This window comes from Asparagus officinalis, chromosome 2 (genome assembly GCF_001876935.1).
Source record: "Asparagus officinalis chromosome 2, Aspof.V1, whole genome shotgun sequence".
NCBI classification, from domain to species: Eukaryota; Viridiplantae; Streptophyta; class Magnoliopsida; order Asparagales; family Asparagaceae; genus Asparagus; species Asparagus officinalis.
Genome location: NC_033795.1, coordinates 10,225,832 through 10,249,764, shown reverse-complemented (window position 1 = coordinate 10,249,764; position 23,933 = coordinate 10,225,832). Strand labels below are relative to the sequence as shown.

At 40.4% G+C, this 23,933-nt stretch overlaps 2 protein-coding genes across 2 annotated transcripts; one reads left to right on the top strand and one right to left on the bottom strand.

Moving 5' to 3' along the window:
- LOC109830215 (protein FAM136A) lies at positions 869-4,634 on the top strand. The gene is made up of 3 exons (XM_020397409.1): positions 869-1,105; positions 1,804-1,941; positions 4,202-4,634. The coding sequence occupies exons 1-3, from the start codon at positions 977-979 to the stop codon at positions 4,382-4,384; spliced, it is 450 nt and encodes a 149-aa protein (XP_020252998.1). The 5' UTR covers positions 869-976; the 3' UTR covers positions 4,385-4,634.
- LOC109830214 (uncharacterized protein C227.17c) lies at positions 6,894-16,344 on the bottom strand. Its single transcript, XM_020397408.1, has 2 exons — positions 16,056-16,344; positions 6,894-7,472 (listed from the first exon to the last, which is right to left on the bottom strand). The coding sequence occupies exon 2, from the start codon at positions 7,468-7,470 to the stop codon at positions 7,123-7,125; it is 348 nt and encodes a 115-aa protein (XP_020252997.1). The 5' UTR covers positions 7,471-7,472; positions 16,056-16,344; the 3' UTR covers positions 6,894-7,122.

The window sequence follows — 23,933 nt, the reverse complement described above, 5'->3', positions numbered from 1 at the left end:
TTTATAGCTATGCAGGAGGGGTAGTCTAGTCTTTTTGGCCGAACCTGAGCTGGAGGCTTGAATCAGCGTCTATTTTACAGGTGTCGGTCGTGGATCGGCCACAGAATGTGCGCTGTCATTTCGTCATTAATGAGATGAGATAGGCGGTGCAAGAAGCTGGTATGGTCTGATGTGTCATTAATAGTGTCGGTGATGGAGAAATGATGGCGCCTGCCAAGCATTTAATGTGACGTCGACGCTCTGTTAGCAGGGAGGGGTTCGAGGTTGAAGTCATCTTTTGGCTTGTAATGAGGGGTGTCGAGAAGTAACACATTTCGAGTCCACCCCCACGAGGTTTCGAATAACTGGTTGAGTGGACTTGCAGCGAGTCGTCTTCAACAAGAGAACCGACAAATACCGCCCTTCAAGTCGACCTAAGGAGAAGCCAACTCGGCAAGTCGGCTAGGTCGGGATCCTAGCAGTTCTGAGTGTCAATTCAATTGAACAGTGCATGTCGGGGGACGCCTGTCCGTTGCTAGCAAAAGGGCCACAATTTGGCGACTGATAACAATATAACACTTACAAAACACAACTTGATATGTATACCACATTACCTTTATAAACTTTTAACATGAATTGTCTTATTTGGTAAGAAAATCACAATTACCACAAAAATTTTGAAATATGTACCAAACATAATCACACGAGACATTAGCTATAAAAATTAGATGGTTTTGATGTGAAAAAAAAAAAAAAAATAGATTGGTGTGATATTAAAAGCGTGCAAGTAATTTTAGATGGTTTTACTAAAAAAAATATAAGTGGTAACCATCAATTTGGATAAAAGTTTAGGTGGTTTTAATGGAAAAACCCTAAGAAAATACCATAATTTGCAGTTTGTAAAAGAGCCCTGTCTTTCGCCCCAAGCCTCTCCAAACCCTAACAAAAACCCTCATCCAAAACCCTAGAGGGGAAAACCAAGAGACCAAAAAAAGAGATGGAACACATAGCGGCAATGGAAGAAAAGCTGGTATCAGATCGATTGAGGAAGAAGCTCGAAGAAGTGAACGTTGCAGCTCAGAACCAGCTCCAACCCATCCAAGATCACGTCAATTTCAATCTTCAGGTTTAGTTTGTTTCAATCTTTTACCCAGTAAAAGAGCCTCCTTTGGCTTAATCCCTCACTATTTCCATCTGGGTCTTTGTTCATTTCTCTTAATTCCTCACTAATTCCCTTATATTCAATCAATTTCCGACACCCATTTTCACTTAATATTGTTTCGTCAATCCAGTAAAATTTACTTCTAAAAATGAAAATTTGCATGTGATTTTAAGTTTTTTAGGATATTTGTTAAGCTGTTTGTGATATTTGATTGAGGTCGAGTGTAATTCTTTGTTCATTTTTCTTTTCTAATAGAGATTGTGCAGTTATGTAGACCCATTAATTTCCAGCACCCTCTTTGATATAACCTTGTTACTCTTAAAATAATTATTTTTTTCAAAATAAGATGACGTGTGTGACCGTAAGAGATTTAAGAGATTTTTAAGTTATATGTGAAACTAGTGTGCATATTTTTTTCCGCTACAGAAATCCCGGTTTTAATTGCTACACAATTTTTTGAGCTGCTACAGTACCCCGCCTGCGCTACAGTGTTCCAGTGTGCTACTAGCATTTACTGTAGCATGGATAGCGAATTTTGTGTTCTCCCATTTATATAGATGAGTAGATTTGATGGAAATGAGAGTAGTTTATCTTTTGCGATCTAGAACATAGTATAAAGCTTCTAATAGAATTTGTGCAAATATGTTAATTGGAAATTGCAGAAAGCCTACTTCATGTGTGCATATGAGTGCTTTGATAGAAGGCAGAAGCAGGAGGCTATAAATAACTGTGTGGAGCATTGCAGTGTACCTGTTCTCAATGCTAACAATCTTGTGGAGACCGAAATGGCAAAATTTCAAGTATGACTGCTTTCTCTTCTATTTGTATTTTCTATATCCCATTATATAAGGTTTTTTCCCTTGGATGCTTGGTAGCTTTTCTGCAATTGATAATCACTACCTGTAAGCTTGAAAGGATTTTGATATTTCCTTGTTTGGAGTGACCAAGCTTTCAATTGAGCCTCTACCATTTTGGAACCTCTTTCTTTATCGGTTTGGACTTTGGAGAGATATATGGGGTATAAACTATAAACTTATATCCTGTATAATGGTTTGGGATTCCTTAATTATGCATTTGGGTTTCAGCTGTTTATTAAGCAATTTTTTTTTTGTTTTTTTTTTTGCAGCAGACAGTCTTACTACTCTATAATACTGTTCATCTTGGGACTATTTTTTCCTTTTGCTAGATGTTATATGTGATAGAAAAATTGGAAAAAATTATTTTCCCTTTCAATACTTCTAGAAAAATAAAGCAAAGATCACAAGTTGACTTGAGGGCACTCCAAAGAATCAGGTTGCATTTATCTCCTCAAGTACGACACATTGGTTATTTCATTCACTTCATAATGCTCAATATAAGCTTGAGATATTTCAGGCAAAGTTGAACAAGTTCAATAGTAAACTATGAGATGCTCTGGGGCTCAATTCTTCAGCATTCACTACAGCTATTAATGGTCATACATGTGTGCTATTCCTTTAGCAATATGTCCTAGAATTGCGCTAATTATTTGGTCTTGTTTATCATGCTGATGATATTATTTGAAGTTAGACTCGGTTACGGTGATATTTGATCACATTATTTTCTAGTTTAGGACATAATATTAAGTTTTCCGAGAAAAAAAATGAGACTTGTAATATGTTTACATAAATATCTCATTTTTGTATGAGGGTATTGAGGAAAAATGGATGTGCATAAAACATACCCCTTTATATAAAATGGAAAGGGGTGAGTTGGCTTTTTAAGCTTACAAATAGTTCGGCTTCCCTTTTCAAGATTAGAGACACCTGAATCAAACTTGATGTTGTCCTCAAAACTTGTGTTCTTGTGTTGATTTTGGGGCTTGCCAAATGCTGCTAGGCTCTCTACTGTACTGGTCCAAGAATTGGTCTTCAGGAGTTACATTAATTTCTCCACACTGAGTGTGTTTGATTTGCTTTTTTTATTTCATAGTCAAATCCACCTCGAAAACGTTCAATTTGATTTTTGAGTTGTTTTTGAGAGGTTTCATTAATCCATTGATTTGGTTTCAATTTTCTTCTTCCCATTCAATTTACTGCATATTTGTCCAAACAGACTGAACTTTGTCAATCTGTATGATTCTATTTTATGAAACCATTTGGAACCATTTTCTTCTGATTGATTTAACATTGTTCCATTGTGGAAAAAAAAGTTTTTCAACCATTGCATTATTCCTGGTTGTTTGATAAATTTTGGTGCTTACATGCTAGGAAAAAGGTGCAAGAAAAATCAAACAACATCTAGGCAACAATACAAGTCCTACTGAAACCACTATAGCTTTCATAGTTACGTGGATGCCCAATTTTGACTGTTCATGTAGAATCCTAGAAGTCAGCTAATGCGGTCCCTGCATATTAGTCTCTATTGACAGCTTGAAATAACACCCATCCATGCGGCTTAAATTCTAATTAATTAAGTTTTTGAAAAGTCTAACCACTTGGAACTTGAGAATACAAGGTGCACAAAAATAGCCTCCCCTTCGTAGTGGTTCATTCTTAATATATGGAGGGCTTGCAAATACACACGAATCTCATGATCCTGCCTGAGGTGGTTTCAATGAGTTCAAATCTCCTTGCTGATCAGGGAAATACCTTCAATTCGAGCAAATTTCCTTGTGAATGAAAATGATGTGACAAATTGACGCATCTAATGACAAACCCTTCAACAACTTGGGTCTCTATTCCTTCTAGAGCCGTCCAAAAAAAATCCTCAAAATAGTCTGATATTTCTCCTCGTCAGCTGGGAGTTTCATCTGACATTTTGAAGTCAACGGTGACATCTTTGTCTGCAGGATTTAATTTTTTACAGACTTGATATCCAAAGAGTGGAATCTGTAGCGCCTGTGTCATGTGTTACTAAGATATGCTTTAATTTAGTTTTGCAAATGGATACTACAGGGAAAAATTTATAACATATACTATGGAAATATAGGTGTTAATTCGTATGTAATTGATAAATTCTCTGTGAACATTTTATTTCCATTTGATTGAAAATTTCAACTCGTATTTCCTTGACAAGCATTTTGTTTGCGTACCCTTCCAGGAAAGAATGAACCGATCTCTAATGGTATGTCAAGACAAGTTCGAGGCAGCCAAACTCCAGCAAATAAAAACGGGTGCTATGAATGAGTTGGAGGCATGTGTAAATCTAGCTATTGAAGACCATGTTCGTTCCCTTCCCCATATTGCCGAACGCTTGAAGGCCTCCCTCTCCATCAACAACTGATCTAAATTTTGCAATGCATTTAATTTTTTAGCAAGAGAGATCATTGAGAAACTTTTAAGTGCTTACAGATTCAAAGCCTCGTTATATCCTACAATAATATTTCTTCTGTATCTTTAAATATTGTTGAGGATCAGTCATCAGTGATGAATCTGCCTCCAGTTTTATACCTTCCTGTATTTTAAGCATATTTGTCTACGGCATCTCCATTTTCAAAATGGAGAATTATTCAAGTGACTGGTTATTTTTTTAATAGGCGAGTCTTATATTCCTTTTAACCTGTACCCAGTTGTTCAAGTTCAAACTTTCATTCTCATATGACAAAGTGCCGGATGCTGAGCAAAGTTGTTTTCAACTTCCGTTCAAAATTTACATCCAGTGAAATGGTGAGGCGTAAGCGAAGTTGTTTTCAACTTCTGTTCGAACTTTACATCCAGAGAAATGGTGAGGTGTAAGCGAAGTTGTTTTCAACTTCCGTTCGAAATTTACATCCAGAGAAATGGTGAGGCGTAACGTCTTCCATATATCAAGATTCTCCAGCAGGAGTATCAATTGATCAAGAATTCTCCATAATGCACATACAGGGTGTCCGGAATCGCCAAAGGGCGATTTGCTAACATGACATCAAAGATGATAGATGCAATCATGACATCAAAGATGATAGATGCGGCACACGATGTTTATGACAACTGAAGATAGTAATCTTTATGGTATTACATACAAGAAGAGAAACATGAAAAGATTTCACAACTGCCAGAAAAATCCAGATACAAGTTTATTACAGATAACACTCAATTCTAAAACCACATCACCTTGCCACCAGAGACGCTTGGGTCGATATGCACAATCTGATACTATACTAAAATCTCTTGAAAAGGAAAACATCGCACAAATAACCCAGAGGATAGTTCCACATTTTTCCAGTCTAATTTAAAACCACTGGCGAACAAAAGGTAAAAACTGCCATTAAGATCTAGTTGAGGTTGCAGGTCCCGTCTCTGTTTTATTGTTGGCGTTCATCTCTTCAAACTTATCAATGGCAACTTGAAGCTCGTCGGTACCGCCAACGGCTCTCATGGTATAATAGTACACGCCAAGGACAAAACCCGATAGGCCACCAGCGACCACCAGATTCTTGGTCTTTGGAGCAAGGTTGCGAAACCCGGTGAATGTAGACATCTTGCAGTTATACAACTAATTCCTAATTATGAAAACAAGGGGATCGATTAGATTGTGACATTGAGCAGATAAAATCTGGCATATGCAGGCATCAGAAACTTTTCTCTTCGATAAAGCAAATGAATGAAACAAATTAAGGTCTTCTATTTCAATTGTATGCACAAACGCACACACGAACACGACAAGTAACCACCACAAATTACCACAACAATACATGAAACTTGTATTACATGAGAACTTTCAGTTCCCCAGTGAGCTTCAACCTAATTTATATATACTCTTCACAACATACCAAAAGAAGACTGACCATTTGAAAAGCAAAAACTATGGTGTGCAAATATAGGCTAACAAGTGAACAATAGTAGACAAATTTTTCTCTTGAAAAAGAAAATCATCAGATTCGTTGCAATTCGACTCAAATTCTGCTCTAAGGATGAGGTACCACCATCAGATGCCGGTCACCTATCTGCACTGGTACCAGTAATGGCCCCTGATAATTCCTCCGCAACATCCATAGGAATCCAAATTTTTTGAAGAATCTCAAGTCTTTCATAACTAATGAAGAACTGATATTTGTTTCAAAGCATTCCCAAAATTACCCATTATTTTAAGGTTACCTCAGACCAGGCTACTAGCTATATTCATGAAAAGGGCATGAAAATAAATATATTTACAAAGTGAATAGATTTAAAAGGACCTAAAGCTTCTGCTCAACTGGAAGGATACATACCAATCATATATACCGTAGGTTAAATATATCTTCTAAAGTTGTTTAGGCTCTCTCTTCCACCCCCAACCCCCACCCCTCTCCCCCAACTGAGCCGCGCAACATGCACACACACGCGCACACACACACTCCACAGAATAAACACAATAAATCGTCACAAAATTTTTTTTGGTGCGCACAAACCAAACATGTATATAACATCATCACTTATCACTATTGTCAGGAAGAATACAAGCTTCAATGCATGAAGATATAATTCATTCAAAGTAATAAGTAGAGCCTGCTGAAGCATAATCAAATATCCATCCAAAATAACTTCCATAAACTTAATGATTAGTGATCTAGATTTACTCCAAGGACAGATCTATGTGCCGGAAATGACATAAAATTCCTCTGGATTTTCTAAATAGGGGTATCTAATATCCAAATATTCAAGGGAAGAAGCCCACGTCCAGTTGTCAGCTCTTGAAGAAAATACTTGACGGTCAAATTGATGATAAGTTTTACTAGAAGTGTTCAGTCATCACCATAGCATTCCAACAGAGCTTGCTACACTGGCTAAATTATAGAAGATACATGGTAAAAACTAAAAATTCACACAGTGGCTAGACTGAAAATGATTAAAACTTGACAATGGAAAGGTACAACTTTTATAGATAAAGGAACCAATGATACGTAGGATTTTCCAACAATCACAACTTCAGGTAAGTTGCATGTTATTCGGTGCTTCTAAACAGAAAAAGGCTAAAGAGAACTTGATTAACCCTAGGGCTTCAAGTGAGCTAATTATTGTCCTCAATTTATCAAAATGAATCTGAAAAAGACCACATCTAAATTAAGAATCAGGTCGAGAAGGAGGCTTGTAGAAACGATTATACATCCTCCACCAGTTTTCAGAGGCTTCCTCTACGGTTCGATATGTCCAGATATGTGGCTTTGCTTTCTCTCTCTCTTCAAGAATCTCCTGAACTTCAGATGACCTTTTTGTTTTGAGACTCAAACAGTCAGCAAGGGCACTCCACTTTCCAAAACAAGTGTCAAATTCCCCATATCTGTAATATTGTTGCATTTGATGAAAGGGAGAATAGCAAAACCACAAAGCATCGAAGCACTTTGTGCAGGATAAATGGGGAGGCTGTTTGTTATGATTGTTGTTGGATGCTTCACCTTCCTTGTTATCCATTCCTAGAAACGGGGGCAAAAAAAAAAAAATCAGATTCGCTTGTACATTTTATATGTTAAAAGCTTTTCTTTATTCATATTTCTAACAAGAAATTAGTGGCGTATTGATTCTTATCTTGTTTTTATCATGGATCAAAGTTCAATGTGCCTCTACTTACTGGTTTCATCTTCTTACCTCGGTGTGTTAGACTTTCCTCATGACATTTTTTTTTAAAATGTGTTAAAGAATGTGTTTATTCATGTGAGAGGATAAGGTTGCTTCCATATTCTCTTTATTTTAAAAAAATGTGTTTATTTATGTGAGAGGGTAAGGTTCCTTCCATATTCTATTCTTTATTAGAATTAGAAACTTTACTCCACACATGACTGAGATGGGAATGCAATACGAGCATCTCCAACAATGATCTTAGGTTTTTCCTATATTTGAGGAGCAAATCTCTCATCCTAGAAAATAGGGAGCCAAATAATGAGCAAGTGCTCCAACACTGCTCCCCAAATGGCTCCCTATCTCATGTCCTAGACTAAATATAGGGAGTATGATGGGGGAAAGTTGTTCCAACAATGCTCTCTATGTTGATACTAAATGAGTCATTTCTTGTCTTTGATTTGGAATACCAAATCATAAGCCCTATATTTAGTCTTCATTATAGGGAGCTTGTTGGAGCCAAATTTTCCCCTCGAGCATCTCCAAGAGCCTCCCTATCTCATGTCCTTGACTAAATTTAGGGAGTATGAGAAGAGAATTTGGCTCCAACAAGCTCCCTATAATGAAGACTAAATATAAGGCTTATGATTTGGTATTCCAAATGAAAGACAAGAAATGACTCCCTATATCTAGTCTCAACATAAGGAGCATTGTTGGAGCAAATCCCCCCCCCCTCCTACTCCCTATATTTAGTCTAGGACATGAGATAGGGAGTCATTTGAGGAGCATTGTTAGAGCACTTGCTCATTATTTGGCTCCCTATTTTCTAGGATGAGAGATTTGCTCCTCAAATATAGGAAAACCTAAGATCATTGTTGGAGAGGCTCTGATTACTCCTTAAATTTACTCAAGGACATGAGATAGGGAGGCTCTTGGAGATGCTCGATATTGATCTAGATATGGGTATAGAAGGCTACAATAATTTAAATTTTTTTGAATATAAACTACTGTCATATTTACTCTTTCATTTAAAATATTATAACTAAAAGTTAAATAATTAAAACACCGAGGAAGAAACAATGATATAAGATAACACACTAGTATATTATACATGTTTATGTCAGCAAGCAAATCAACTCACATTTGCCTCATCCTATTTCCTCAATAGGTACCTAAAATCCAAGGATTCATGGCAATAATTAGCAAATTTTGTTGGATTTAATCTAATAAATCTATTTGTGGGCACATATGATTAAATAAATATGTATTGCTATCTTCCAGGATAACCCACTAAAGTGATCAATTAAGTTGGGTTAATTTGGTATTTAAATATAATCATGGGGTTATATGTGCAGATACCAAGTTGAAATTGTGATTTATTGAGGGGCTAAATTACAAAAGTATAATATCTATAAATAAGGGGTTATGGTCCCTAACCTAGGGTTACATTCTCTAATTCTCTACACCCCCATCTAGCTAGAGAAATTCGGATTTAGAGAAACCCTAAGGTTAGAAGATCAAAACCCATCTCAAGATCAAGCAATGGATTCAGGTATAAGCTTCCGCTCTTTTGATTATTGTTAATCTCTTTGAATTAATCATGGCTATATGGTTTTAGATCTCAAGTTTTATGATTCAGATCTAACAAGTGGTATCAGAGCCACCTTGATTAATTCTTAGGGATTTAAGTTTTATTGGGTTTTTGATCTTAAATCTCTGGTTAAAGATTCAGTTTTGTTCTCAGATGAACAGTAATGTTCGGTGAACAGTAGCAATTTTTTTTCGGATGAACAGTAAAGTATTTTTTGGATGAACGGTAACTGAAAAAAAATCCGGTGAACAGTACCTTTTTGGAATTTTTTGGATTTTCCTTTGATTTTTTCCTTCAATTTTTCTTGGATCTAGATCAAGAAATTTTTTCCGATTCTGGATCTGGTTTTGAAAATAAAAATCAAGGAATTTTTTGGGTTTGGCGGCGGCGGTTTCAGTTTGAAACCCTAAAGGTTCATGGCGAAAATTAAGGAGGTGGTTACCTCAAACGAACCTCGCGTTCGTTCGATTTTAACCGAGCTTCGCGCTCAGCGAACCTCGCGTTCGTTCTAAGGTGAACCTCGCGTTCAACTCAGGTGAGCGTCAAGCTCAATTTTAACGAACCTCGCGTTCGTTCTAAGGTGAACCTCGCGTTCAACTTAGGTGAGCGTCAAGCTCAATTTTTAACGAACCTCGCGTTCTTCTAAGGTGAACCTCGCGTCTTCAGACGAACCTCGCGTTCGTGCTTCAGACGAACCTCGCGTTCGTACTTCAGTCGAACCTCGCGTTCGTGCTTCAGTCAAACCTCGCGTTCGTGCTTCAGTCGAACCTCGCGTTCATCCTTTTTTAAACCTCGCGTTCGTTCACGAACCTCGCGTTCATCCTTTTTTAACGAACCTCGCGTTCGTTCACGAACCTCGCGTTCATCTTTTTTAACGGACCTCGCGTTCGTTCTCAAACGAACCTTGCGTTCGTGCTTAAGTGAGTCTCGTACTCAATACAGTCGAACCTCGCGTTCGAAGTTAAGGGAACTTCGTGTTCATTATGGTTAAGCCTCGGCTTTTCATGGGTCCACTTTGGTATACTTAATTTATTCAATTAAGTTATGGGCCCTAATTAAGCTGTGAGACCCCAATTAAGTTTTTGAAAATTCAGTTGATTTAAATTTTTTAATTTAAATCTAATTCGGTTTTTAATCAATTATTTAATTCAAATATTATGACACTAAGGTATTAAGGTTGTCTCTCACTCCAATTGATTAATTGAAACAAGAAGTTGCCAAAGTAACCTCTCTTGTGTAGATTGTTCATGAGGAATGTGAGATGTTTGTGTGTATGCTTTCGTGTAAATATTTAATCGGCCCAAAGGAAGGTTAATATTTATTTAGACTGTATACACATCTGCGATGATAAGCGTGTGACAATTATAAGGTTTACATGTGAATAATGAATCGATCCAAAGATAGTTTCATTATTTGACATGAGTTATTGTCAATGTTTGATCATTGCAACAAGGTATCACTTACAAGTTAATATTACTGTCCAAAGACTTGATATTAATGTTGTGCCGGTATCTTGGATGGGGATTGTCATTATTTGAATTTTATTGATTATGGTTATTGATGTGAGCATTTGTTGTTTTATTTCAGCTAATGCATCTGCTGCAACAATTTCTGCTAACATCAACTCAATTCCCATGCTAAATGGGACAAACTTCAAGGTTTGGAAAGAGAACATATTAATTGTTCTTGGCTGCATGGATCTTGACTATGCATTAAGAACTGAACAACCCCAACCTCTCAATGCGGATAGCACTCCTGATGCAAAGAAGGAGCATGAGAAGTGGGAGCGTTCAAATCGCATGAGTCTTATGATCATTAAGGGCGGCGTTCCGGAAGCCTTCAGGGGCATAGAATCCGAAGGGATTACTAAGGCTAAAGATTTCCTTGCCGAAATTGAAAAGCGTTTTGCGAAAAACGATAAGGTAGAAACAAGCACGCTTTTAGCTCGCTTGATTTCAATGAAGTATAAGGGCAAAGGAAATATCAGGGAGTACATTATGAAAATGTCTCATATTGCTTCAAAGCTTAAGGCACTTAAACTCGATCTTTGTGTCGAGTTATTAGTGCATCTAATTTTGTTGTCTCTTCCTGCACAGTTCAATCAATTTAAGGTCAGTTATAACTGTCAAAAGGAGAAATTGACTCTAAATGAGCTCATTTCATACTATGTGCAAGAAAAAGACAGGTTGAAGCAAGATAAGACAGAAAGTGCTCATTTGGCCTATGCCTCTAAGGATAAGGGCAAGAAAAGGAAGAATGATAAGGAAGCTGCTAAGGGTCCAGTTGAGAAGAAACAACATAAGGATAATCAGGGTTATTTCTTCTGTAAGAAGCCTGGACATGTAAAGAAGGACTGTACAAAATATCACGCCTGGCGTGATAATAAGGGTATGTTCCTTATTTTGGTCTGTTCTGAGGTTAATTTAGCTTCAGTACCTAGAAACACTTGGTGGTTAGACTCTGGTGCTACTACTCACATAAGTGTTTCTATGCAGGGTTGCATGAGCTACTGAAAGCCAAGTGATGTTGAAAGACATATCTTTGTGGGGGACGGACAATCGGTAGATGTGGAAGCAATTGGGCACTTTAGGTTGTTGTTAGGAACTGGTTATTATTTGGATTTGAAAGATACTTTTGTAGTTTCGTCTTTTAGACGGAATTTAATTTCTGTTTCTGTATTGGACAAATCAGGTTATTCTTGTTCATTTGAAAACAGTCAATTCAGTTTATCTTTTAATTCAAATGTTGTGGGAACCGGTTACTTAAGTACTTATGACAACCTATATTTGCTCGATACAATTGCTTCTTATAATGAATCCTTGCATGTGGAATCACGTGGTACTAAGCGTAAATTAAATAAGGAAAATTCGGCGACATTATGGCATAAGCGCTTAGGTCATATCTCAAAAGGTAGAGTTGAGCATCTTGTGTCTAATGGCATTTTGGATTCTCTTGATTTTTCGGACTTCGACGTATGTTTTGAATGTATCAAGGGAAAACAGACCAAAGTGAAGAGATTATGTGCCAACAGATCTTCGGATGTCTTAGAATTGATACATACGGATATTTGTGGGCCATTCCCTACGGAATCCTGAAATGGTCAACAATATTTTATATCATTCATAGACGATTACTCACGTTATGGGCACCTATATCTTATTCATGAAAAATCTGAGTCTCTGGACATGTTCAAAGCCTATAAAGCTGAAGTTAAGAATCAACTCAACAGAAGAATTAAAACCGTCAGATCTGATCGTGGTGGTGAGTACTACGGTAGATATGATGGTTCAGGTGAACAACGTCCAGGACCATTTGCTAGATACCTAGAGGAATGCGGTATCGTCCCACAGTACACCATGCCGGGTTCACCTAGCATGAATGGTGTAGCTGAAAGACGAAATAGGACTCTTAAGGATATGGTAAGAAGTATGATTGCTCATTCTTCTTTACCAGAGTCACTCTGGGGAGAAGCACTTAAGACAGCAGCTTACATTCTGAATAGAGTACCAAGTAAAGCAGTTGCTAAAACACCTTATGAGCTTTGGACTGGTCGAAAGCCCAGTTTAAAGCATTTACATATTTGGGGATGTCCAGCTGAGGCAAGGCCTTATAGGCCGAATGAAAAGAAATTGGACTCCAAAACAGTTAGCAGCTACTTTATTGGATACTCTGAACGCTTAAGAAATATTTTTGAGACGGGAACAACAATATTCTTTGAGGATGTTGAGTTTGGGGGGAGAAATAAGGTTAGAGACATTAGTTTTGAGGAGGAATTGGCTTCAGATCCAATCCATACAGTTACTTTTAGCAATATTCAGGTTCCTATACCTGTTGTTGCTCAAGAAGTAAATCCGGAACCTCAAGATGATAATGTTGAACAACTCCCTGTTCCAGAAGAACAAACTCAACAACCTCAAGAACCAGTGTCACTAAGAAGATCCACGAGAGAAAGGAGAAATGCTATTTCGGATGATTATATTGTATTTCTCCAAGAACATGAGGAAAGTAGTGGAATGTTAGAAGATGATCCAATCAACTTCTCTCAGGCCATGAAAAGTTCTAACTCTCAACAGTGGATTGATGCCATGAATGAAGAGTACAAGTCTATGCAAGACAATAAGGTTTGGGAACTTGTCCCATTACCAGAAGGTGCAAAACCAATTGGTTGTAAATGGATTTTTAAAACCAAGCGGGATGCAAACGGTAATGTGGAGAGGTATAAGGCACGTCTTGTGGCTAAAGGCTATACTCAAAAGGAAGGCATTGATTATACAGAGACTTTCTCTCCGGTTTCATCGAAAGACTCTTTCAGAATAATCATGGCACTTGTTGCTCATTATGATCTTGAGTTACATCAGATGGATGTTAAGACTGCATTTCTCAATGGAGACATTGATGAGATGATTTATATGGTGCAACCAGAAAACTTTGTGTCAGGAGACCCAAAGAATATGGTTTGCAAATTAAGGAAATCCATCTATGGACTCAAGCAAGCTCCTCGTCAATGGTATCATAAGTTTCAACAAATAGTTATCTCGTTCGGTTTTGAGATGAACATTGTTGATGACTGTGTATATCACAAGTTCAGTGGGAGTAAGTATATTTTTCTGGTTCTGTATGTCGATGACATCTTGCTTGTCACTAATGATATATGCATGTTGCACGAAACCAAGAGATTTCTATCAAAGAATTTTGAGATGAAAGATCTTGGGGACGCCTCTTTTATATTAGGGATCCAGATACATCGAGATCGCTCTCGGGGTATTCTTGGATTATCACAAAAGAGCTATATCGATAAGGTACTTAAAAGGTTTGGCATGCAAGATTGCAGACCAGGTGACACCCCTGTTGCTAAAGGAGACAAGTTTAGTCTCAATCAGTGCCCTAAAGGTAACCTTGAAATTCAGGAAATGCAGAAGATTCCTTATGCTTCGGCTGTAGGAAGTCTAATGTATGCTCAGGTATGTACGCGTCCGGATATTGCGTACATTGTTGGGATGTTAGGCAGATACTTAAGCAACCCTGGTATGGATCATTGGATAGCAGTCAAAAGGGTTATGAGGTATCTTCAGAAAACAAAAGATTACATGCTCACATACAGAAAATCAGAGAAATTAGAGGTCATTGGGTATTCGGACTCTGATTTTGCTGGATGCCAAGATAGCAGGAAGTCTACATCAGGCTACATTTATATGTTAGCAGGAGGAGCTATATCATGGAAAAGTGTCAAACAAACACTAGTAGCTTCCTCCACTATGGCAGCAGAATTTGTAGCTTGCTATGAGGCATCCAATCAGGGAATATGGCTGCGAAATTTTGTCACGGGACTGCGCATTTTGGAAAATGTTGAAAGACCACTAAGGTTATATTGTGACAATAAATCTGCAGTAATGTATTCCAATAACAACAGGAGCTCAACTAAGTCAAAACATATTGACATTAAGTTCCTGGTTGTGAAAGAAAGGGTACAGAGTGGACAGATATCCATAGAGCACATTGGGACAAACTCCATGATAGCTGATCCTCTTACTAAGGGATTGCCACCTAAGGTCTTTCATGAGCATACTGCTCATATGGGTGTGGTATTATTTGAGGATATTATGTTTTAGTGGGAGTTTGTATTTGTGGTGCTTTATGTTTGGTTGTATTGTCTGATCAGAATAAAGTATTCAGTTAAGACACTCTGTTACATTATGTTTGGTTTTGACCTCACTAAGGAGGACCAGTTAAAAATAGACATGTACTGATCACATTGCATGTAATTTTCATGCTGCACATCCATGATTGATCTATGTCATTTGATTGTATTGGTATATGTGACCATTGATGGGTCGAGTCACGATAAATGTGACGAAGGCCGCTTTGATCCTATATTGATATAGTCAATGGACGAGATTGTTCGGAAATACCTTTTCAGTGATAGCAATTTTTGAGCTCATAAGGTTATACACAATTTAAGGAATCATATGGTGCCCAAGTGGGAGATTGTTGGATTTAATCTAATAAATCTATTTGTGGGCACATATGATTAAATAAATGTGTATTGCTATCTTTCAGGATAACCCACTAAAGTGATCAATTAAGTTGGGTTAATTTGGTATTTAAATATAATCATGTGGTTATATGTGCAGATATCAGGTTGTAATTGTGATTTATTGAGGGGCTAAATTACAAAAGTACAACATCTATAAATAAGGGGTTATGGTCCCTAACCAAGGGTTACATTCTCTAATTCTCTACACCCCCATCTAGCTAGAGAAATTCGGATTTAGAGAAACCCTAAGGTTAGAAGATCAAAACTCATCTCAAGATCAAGCAATGGATTCAGGTATAAGCTTCCGCTCTTTTGATTATTGTTAATCTCTTTGAATTAATCATGGCTATATGGTTTTAGATCTCAAGTTTTATGATTCAGATCTAACAAATTTCTCCTTCAAAACAACCAACACAACAATGACACTACATTTTAACAACGAACAATCCATCCCCATTTAATACCGAAAAATTGCCTCGTGGCGCGTAGAAAGTAACATCCCCTCTAATCAAATGAAATTTCACCGCATCAAAACTTTTTTTTACACGGGCCAGGTTTTCCAGAGTCTTGATTCAACCCATGTAATCCAAAATGAAACCTAATGAACTTAGCACCATCACCCATTGTTTTTTTTTATTTAATTTTTAGCTGAGCCATGGTTTGTGTTTATTTTCCTTCTGCCTTTCAATTCAAAGGAAAAAAAAAGAGTATTCAAATCGAATCTAATCCGAGGCGATAATGAACCATGAACTCAATAATAAGTAAATAATAATTAATAAACAACGAGACACTTTTATTGTTTAGGGCGAAGCGTACCTGAGAGAGGGGGAAGGCGAGGATCGATTTTAGAGAGAGGTCGGCGGCTCCGAAGACCACATAAGCCGTTTAGAACCAGCCGGGGGTTATGTTGGATGTGGTTCGGATCCTGTAAGACCCGACCCGTTTTTAAATTTGCTTTCGGCTGTGCACTTCAATTAAACTGGGTAAGTGAGGCGCTTGTGTTTGGCAATCCTCACAAAACTGCATCAAGATTAAATCTAGCCCGGATTTCTTCTAAACTAGCTCTTATGTAAATCAAGGAGGATTTGTTTACAAAAGGACTACTTCGGAAGCTATTTTTTGGCCTGAGGAAAGTTGTGGCCAAACTAAGTCTTAATTTAAGGAATTGCCACACAAGTTATAAAGTTGATTCTAGGGAAAACTAGTTTAGTTGTGGATGCTCCGGTTCACGACTGAACCAATTTAGATGCTCAAAGTTAAACTGAAATAAACTGGGTCAGAAAAGACCAAAATTTGCCGATCGAAGAAACACTTTAAACCCGGACCAGAGTCAAACCTGATTCAGTTGTACATTGTCATTTCACTTGAGAGTTTTTTGAGAGTCGTAAAGGAGGGTAGAAGAGGAAAGTTTTACATACAATTGTTATTATTTTGTTCCCCTCCAAATCATGGTGTAGAGAAGGGAAGGGGAGGGGGGTTAATCATAGAAGATATTTGGCCCTCTATCGTCATGGATCAATGACGCAGCCATCACCGTTTGAACATTTACACTTACACTACTATGATGGACTTGTACGCTAAAGGCCATACATCGAATGTAGTTGAAGCTAACAAGCTTCTTGTGGAGATAGAAAATCATGGCGTCAGACCTAATGCAGTGACATATAGTATGTATCTACGAGGACTTTGTCAGATAATGAAGGCTGAGAGTGCTTGGGAATTTCTCAAGGACTTGAAGCGTAAAAGACTTGAGTAATGTTTCTGAAGCTCGGAATCTCTAATTGAGGGCAATTGATAACACACATATGTTGGGAATTTAACGCTGAAACCCCTAATGCAACAGAAACGCAGTATAGAAAAAAGTACACCAAGATTTAACGAGGTTCGGCAACTGCCTACGTCCTCGGGAGCCACACAGATAATTTCTTATTAATCAAACAAGAAATTACAATTTAGGAGCAGATCTCAAAACTGAGATTTCTCAAGTAAACACTGTAGCTACAGTGTTAATAATTAAAGGGTATGAACCCTTTCAATTCTCACTTGAGAATAAATGAATAACCCACAATATAAAAAACCCCTCTTTAATTTTCCTTTCAAAGGGAATACCAAACCCTTAATTAATTTCTCTCTCTCCTTTATAAATCTCCCCTTAACATCTAAAATCCCAAGTGCTGGAGAAAAGGGAAGAACGCCTCTGCGTTTTGGTCGCCGCCAGAGAAGAAATTGAAAGGGGGGGAGAAAAGCTCAACACCGAAAACCTAGGCTGGGGTTTTCTTTTATAGGCGGCGGAGGAGAGGACTGGCGACAGCCTGTCGCCAGCGCCAACTTCGAGCCGAACGCACAGTTGCTTCGACGCCAGCTTCGCACGAACGCAGAGGTCGCTTCGACACGAACGCAGAGCTCGAACAAAAAACACCGAGGTCGATGAACGCAGAGTTGAGGGGGTTCGAAACGCAGAGCTCGGGCTTCGAGCTTCGTCGGAGCTCGTCGGAGCTCGTCGGAGCTCCTCCGCCGTCGGAGGTTTGAATCCACCCCCAAAACTAACAATCTCCCACTTGGAGACCAAACCGACGCCGACGGGCTATCTCATCACTTACTTCCTGGAATCTTTTCCAGTTTCAACACGTCATCTTCCAACAGGGATCTGATGAAGTGGTACCGAAGCGCAATATGCTTCGTTCTAGAATGAAATGCTGAATTCTTCGCCAAGTGTATCGCACTCTGGCTATCACTGTGCAAAACATTCTTCTCCTGTTTGAATCCCAGCTCTGTCAACAAACCTTGAAGCCATATCATCTCTTTACTGGCTTCAGTCACTGCAACATACTCAGCTTCTGTAGTGGATAGGGTAACGATCTTCTGTACCTGTGACATCCAACTAACAGCTGTAGTTCCAACGGTGAATACATAGCCGGTGGTGCTTCTTCGGTGATCAACTTCGCCGCCAAAGTCTGCATCTACGTACCCTTGCACTTCTACCTCTCCCTTACCAAAGTGCAAACACTTCTGTGTGGTGCCTCGTAGATATCTCAGAATCCACTTGACCGCTTCCCAATGAGCTTTTCCTGGATTCGACATAAACCGGCTGACCACTCCCACTGCATGGCCAATATCTGGTCTCGTACAGACCATAGCATACATCAAGCTTCCGATAGCTGAGGCGTAAGGAACCTGAGCCATACTCTCTTTCTCTTCTTCTGACTGAGGAGACTGATCCTTTGATAAACGAAAATGGTTGGCCAAGGGTGTGCTCACAGGCTTGGCGTTGCCCATGTTAAATCTCTGCAAAACACGGTTGATGTACTCCGTCTGAGATAACTGTAAGAGACCTCTCTTCTTATCTCTCGTGATTTGCATTCCAAGGATCTTCTTCGCTGGACCCAAGTCCTTCATGTCAAACTCCTTTGACAGCTGCTGCTTCAAACTCTTGATATCTTTCATATCTGCTCCTGCAACCAACATATCATCAACATACAGCAGTAGGATGATATAGCTGGACTGATATCTTTTGAAGTAGCAACAGTGGTCGGCAACTTTCTGTACCACTGCCTTGGGGCTTGTTTCAGGCCATACAAGCTCTTCTTGAGTCTGCACACCAGGTTCTTCTTTTTTTCTTCTGAGAAACCTTCTGGCTGGTGCATGTATATCTCTTCTTCTAGATCTCCGTGAAGAAACGCCGTCTTCACGTCTAACTGCTCGAGATGAAGATCTTCAATTGCTACAATACTCATCACGGTCCTGATAGTATTTAGCTTCACCACGGGAGCGAAAATATCGGTGTAGTCAATTCCTTCCTTCTGCTGGAAACCTTTGACAACTAGCCGGGCTTTATATCTTCTGGAACCATCCTGCTCCTCTTTCACCCGGTACACCCATTTGTTGTGGAGTGCCTTCTTACCCGTGGGCAACTCAGCTAGTTCCCACGTCTGGTTTGATATGAGAGACTTCATCTCATCTTTCATTGCAAGCTCCCACTTGCTCGCATCTCCACACTGACAAGCTTCATCAAAGCTTTCAGGCTCCCCACCATCTGTCAACAACAGATAGTTCATGTATCTCCTGTTGGGTACAGGAGGACGAGAAGATCTTCTTAATATCGGAGCTGGTGCGTCGGGCTCCTGCGCACCATCTTGTCCAACAGGCTCTTCTTGCTGAGGACCCTCTGCATTGGGTTCTTCCGAGAGGTTACTCGGGACATCATCTGCATCTATAAATGTGGACTCGCTCTCTGAGTCGTCAGTCTTGTGCATGTCCTTGTACATCACCTTCTCGTTGAATATCACATCTCTGCTCCGGATCACCTTCTTGTTTTCGTTGTCCCAAATGCGGTAGCCGAACTCATCTTCACCATAGCCGATGAAAGTGCATTTCTTTGACTTGGGATCAAGCTTATTCCTGCCTTGATCACTAATATGCACGTAAGCTACACAACCGAAAACTTTAAGATGTGAGAGTTTTACCTCCTTTCCGCACCATACCTCCTCTGGTATTCTGTGCTCCAATGGAACCGATGGACCTCGGTTGATCAAGTAAGCTGCTGTGTTGACCGCTTCTGCCCAGAACTGCTTCGGTAGGCCTGATTGTACTCGAATGCTTCTGGCTCTCTCTGTCAACGTTCGGTTCATCCGCTCAGCTACACCATTTTGCTGAGGCGTGCCGGGCACGGTTCTCTCCATTCTGATCCCGTGCTCATAGCAGAACTTCTTGAATCCGGTGTCTTCATACTCACCGCCATTGTCGGTCCTGAGCTTCTTTATTCTCAGACCGGTCTCATTCTCGACCATAGCTTTCCATCTCCTGAAAGCCTCAAATACTTCTGACTTATGCTTCAGAAAGTAGACCCACACTTTCCGAGAGTGATCATCGATAAAAGTCACGAAGTAGTGTTTTCCACCAATGGACGCGGTGGTTGTTGGTCCCCACACATCTGAGTGAACGAGCTCTAGCTTCTGCTTCCTGGGGGTTCTGCCACTTGTCTGAAAGCTGACTCTCTTCTGCTTTCCAAGTATACATTCTTCACACATATCCATCTCCACTGACTGCAGTCCTGGGAGTTTTCCCTTTGTGTGCATAATCTTCATCCCCTTTTCACTCATATGACCGAGTCTCTGGTGCCACAGCTTTGAAGTCTCATTGCCTGCTGCAACTGAGATCAAACAACGTGCACCTGCTGTCATATACAGGGTACCAGTCTTCTTGCCTCGGGCAATCGTCATTGCGCCCTTTGAGATCTTCCAATCATCTCCATGGAAGGTCGTGGTATAACCTTCGCCAGCCAACTGGCCTACGGATATTAAATTCTTTCTCAGGTCGGGAATATGCCTGACATCCTTCAGCTCCCATACTGACCCGTTCAACTTAATTTTCACCACGCCTTTGCCCACAATAGCACACGGTTGATCATCACCAAGATATACGTATCCAAGTTTTCCGGGGGTATACTTCTCGAAGAATTCTTTCTGAGAAGTAGCGTGGAACGACGCTCCTGAATCTAACACCCAAGATTCCTCCTTGCTCTCCAAAGAGCATATCAATGCGTCGTCTCCTCCTGAAGTGGAGGTGACATTCACCTCTGCCTTCGCCTCCTTCTCCTTCTGTGCACTCTTGCACTGATTCTTGTAATGCCCGGTCTTTCCACAATTCCAACACTCGATAGCCTTCGAGCTGTTGCTTGGATTCCTTGATTTGGACCTCCTGTCCTTTGATCTACCTCTGAAGTTTGATTTTCCTCGTCCGTTACTCACTGCCGTGACTGTAGCGTTCCAACTCTCTGGTAGGGAAGACAAAAGTATCAACGCCCGGACTTCATCATCAAACTCAATCTCAACAGAACTCAATTGGGTTGTAACCGTATTAAGTTCATTGAGGTGTTGTGCTACTGACGCGCCTTCCGCCATTTTCAGATTGAATAACCGCCGCATCAAATGAACTTTGTTCGCGGCTGATGGCTTCTCATACATGTTTGAGAGTGCTGCCACAAGACTTCGCGGCTGATGGCTTCTCATACATGTTTGAGAGTGCTGCCATAAGACCTGCCGTGGTCTTCTCCTTCGCTATGTTGAACGCAACATAGCGAGTCAACGTCAATCTAATAACTCCGAGGGCTTGTCTATCTAGAAGGTTCCACTCTTCTTCCTTCATAGAATCCGGCTTCTTCCCCGATAGTGGTTGATACAGATTTTTCTGATACAGATAATCCTCTATCTGCATTTCCAGAATCCAAAATCTGTTCCATCAAATTTCTCAAGTCTTATTTTTGCCTCATCTGTGGCCATGGCTCCCACTTGAATCTGACTTGTTCTAGATCGTTTCACGCTCTGATACCAGTTGTTGGGAATCTAACGCCTAAATCCCTAATGCAACAGAAACGCAGAATAGAAAAAAAGTACATCAAGATTTACGAGGTTCGGCAACTGCCTACGTCCTCGGGAGCCACACAGATAATTTCTTATTAATCAAACAAGAAATTACAATTTAGGAGCAGATCTCAAAACTGAGATTTCTCAAGTAAATACTGTAGCTACAATGTTAATAATTAAAGGGTATGAACCCTTTCAATTCTCACTTGAGAATAAATGAATAACCCACAATATAAAAAACCCCTATTTAATTTTCCTTTCAAAGGGAATAACAAACCCTTAATTAATTTCTCTCTCTCTCCTTTATAAATCTCCCCTTAACATCTAAAATCCCAAGTGCTGGAGAAAAGGGAAGAACGCCTCTGCGTTTTGGTCGCCGCCAGAGAAGAAATCGAAAGGGGGGGAGAAAAGCTCAACACCGAAAACCTAGGCTGGGGTTTTCTTTTATAGGCGGGGGGGGGGAGGACTGGCGACAGCCTGTCGCCAGCGCCAACTTCGAGCCGAACGCACAGTTGCTTCGACGCCAGCTTCGCACGAACGCAGAGGTCGCTTCGACACGAACGCAGAGCTCGAACAAAAAACACCGAGGTCGATGAACGCAGAGTTGAGGGGGTTCGAAACGCAGAGCTCGGGCTTCGAGCTTCGTCGGAGCTCGTCGGAGCTCCTCCGCCGTCGGAGGTTTGAATCCACCCCCAAAACTAACAACATATACATATATAGACACAAAGTTGCCATGTCTTGTGCTCATATGTGCGTACGCGCTGCACCCGTATCTACGCTACCTAGTTCACATCCATTTGAAAAGATTTATACATGTGCGTCATGCATTTTGTGTGCTGTAACATTCAGAGCAGTGTTGCAGTTCTATAATGTATTTGCACAAAGGAGAACTCTTCAGTTCCGCAAGCATTTCTCTCACGAGCACTACCACACAAAAGTAATACCGAGGAGTTTTTTTTCGCCTTCTGAACTTTAACAACTTGTTAAGATGGAAGCACTGAAGTACTTTTCAACACCGTTCTGAATGGCGCATTATGAGATGCTCATCATTTCTTTTCTCTCCTCTCCAATAATAAACAGATTCAAAAAATTTGGTTCGGTTCAGTTCAGCCAGGCTACTATTAATATTATCCAAAATGTGAATACCATTTGCACAATTTCATAGCTCGCGTGTCATCGGTATGTGTTGTGTTATCTATTAACCTGGTAGACTTTTAAAAAATATTCAGGGATAAAATACCATTTGCACAAATGTAAAAAATGGTTCAAAGGAACCAATTAATTATTAAGTAAACAACAGTTGTGACTGAACAACCCGAAAGAAATCAGTATATCACAAAGAAATACAGATAAAAGCAAATTACTGAAAAAAGATGGTATAATTCTCAGGCCAAGAACACGAAAACAGCATACGCATCACAGATACGCACTGATCTCTTCGATTCTCGAATCAACAAAAACAGCAGACAAATTAGGAATCGACCATCACACTTGAAACGGCCACGGCCAATCCTTCATCTCCTCACCACCCTCCCTCCTCACGTCCGCCGCCGCCCCCTCCTCGCCCGCCGCCGTCCCCCCCACACACTCGAAAATACCTCAACACGACGCCAACACCAAAACCACCACCTCCGAACAGAAACGTCACGGACCCCGAGCCACCACACCATCCTCAAGATCACCACCCGTCCTCGTGCCCTGACGCTACCGACCTCAAACCCCACAATCAAGAACTTCGTAGGGCCGGTCGTGAAGATCAGCACGCGACAGCGCCGTGGAAATGGAGGCAGACGAGGACGTGGCGACCATGTGGGGCGCCGTGGGCCCGCCGCGAGGAGGTGGCAGTGGCAGGGTTCAGGCGAAGGCCGGACGGAGGCCGCGGCGGCTGAGGGAGTGGAGGAGGAGGCAGGCAGCGGTCAGCGACGCGCGGAGCGGGAGGAGGCGGAGGGAGCGAGGAGGAGGAAGCGCGAGCCTGGAGGCGGTCCCGATGAGGAGGCTTAGGTTGCGAGACGGACGAATGGCCCCTGCGGGTCCCGGAGGTAGGCGCACCCGGCCGCCCGCCGCATTGTTTCCGGTGAGATCGTTCCCATTGGTTGAATTTGAGTTGAGATTCCTGGTGAGGAGGGAGGGAGGGAGGGAGAGTGTGGGAGGGCTTGTGATTGAATTGGGGAAAGGGTGGGGAGTTAAAACATTTGAAGGGCACGACCGTTAGGGGGTTGGAGCGTTAACGGCTAGTTTTGGGAGGGTATCAATCGTTCTTTCTTCCCCCCTTTCTTTCTTCTGTCTCTTTCTTCTTCTTTTGCATATCCCATGACAGTATTAAATTCCTATC

Bases quoted from the DNA above. Each gene is read 5' to 3' on its own strand.
- LOC109830215 (XM_020397409.1), top strand. From the start codon at position 977: ATGGAACACATAGCGGCAATGGAAGAAAAGCTGGTATCAGATCGATTG. The intron at 1,106-1,803 runs GTTTAGTTTGTT...TGGAAATTGCAG, and splicing joins ACGTCAATTTCAATCTTCAG to AAAGCCTACTTCATGTGTGC. The intron at 1,942-4,201 runs GTATGACTGCTT...GTACCCTTCCAG, and splicing joins CCGAAATGGCAAAATTTCAA to GAAAGAATGAACCGATCTCT.
- LOC109830214 (XM_020397408.1), bottom strand. From the start codon at position 7,470: ATGGATAACAAGGAAGGTGAAGCATCCAACAACAATCATAACAAACAG.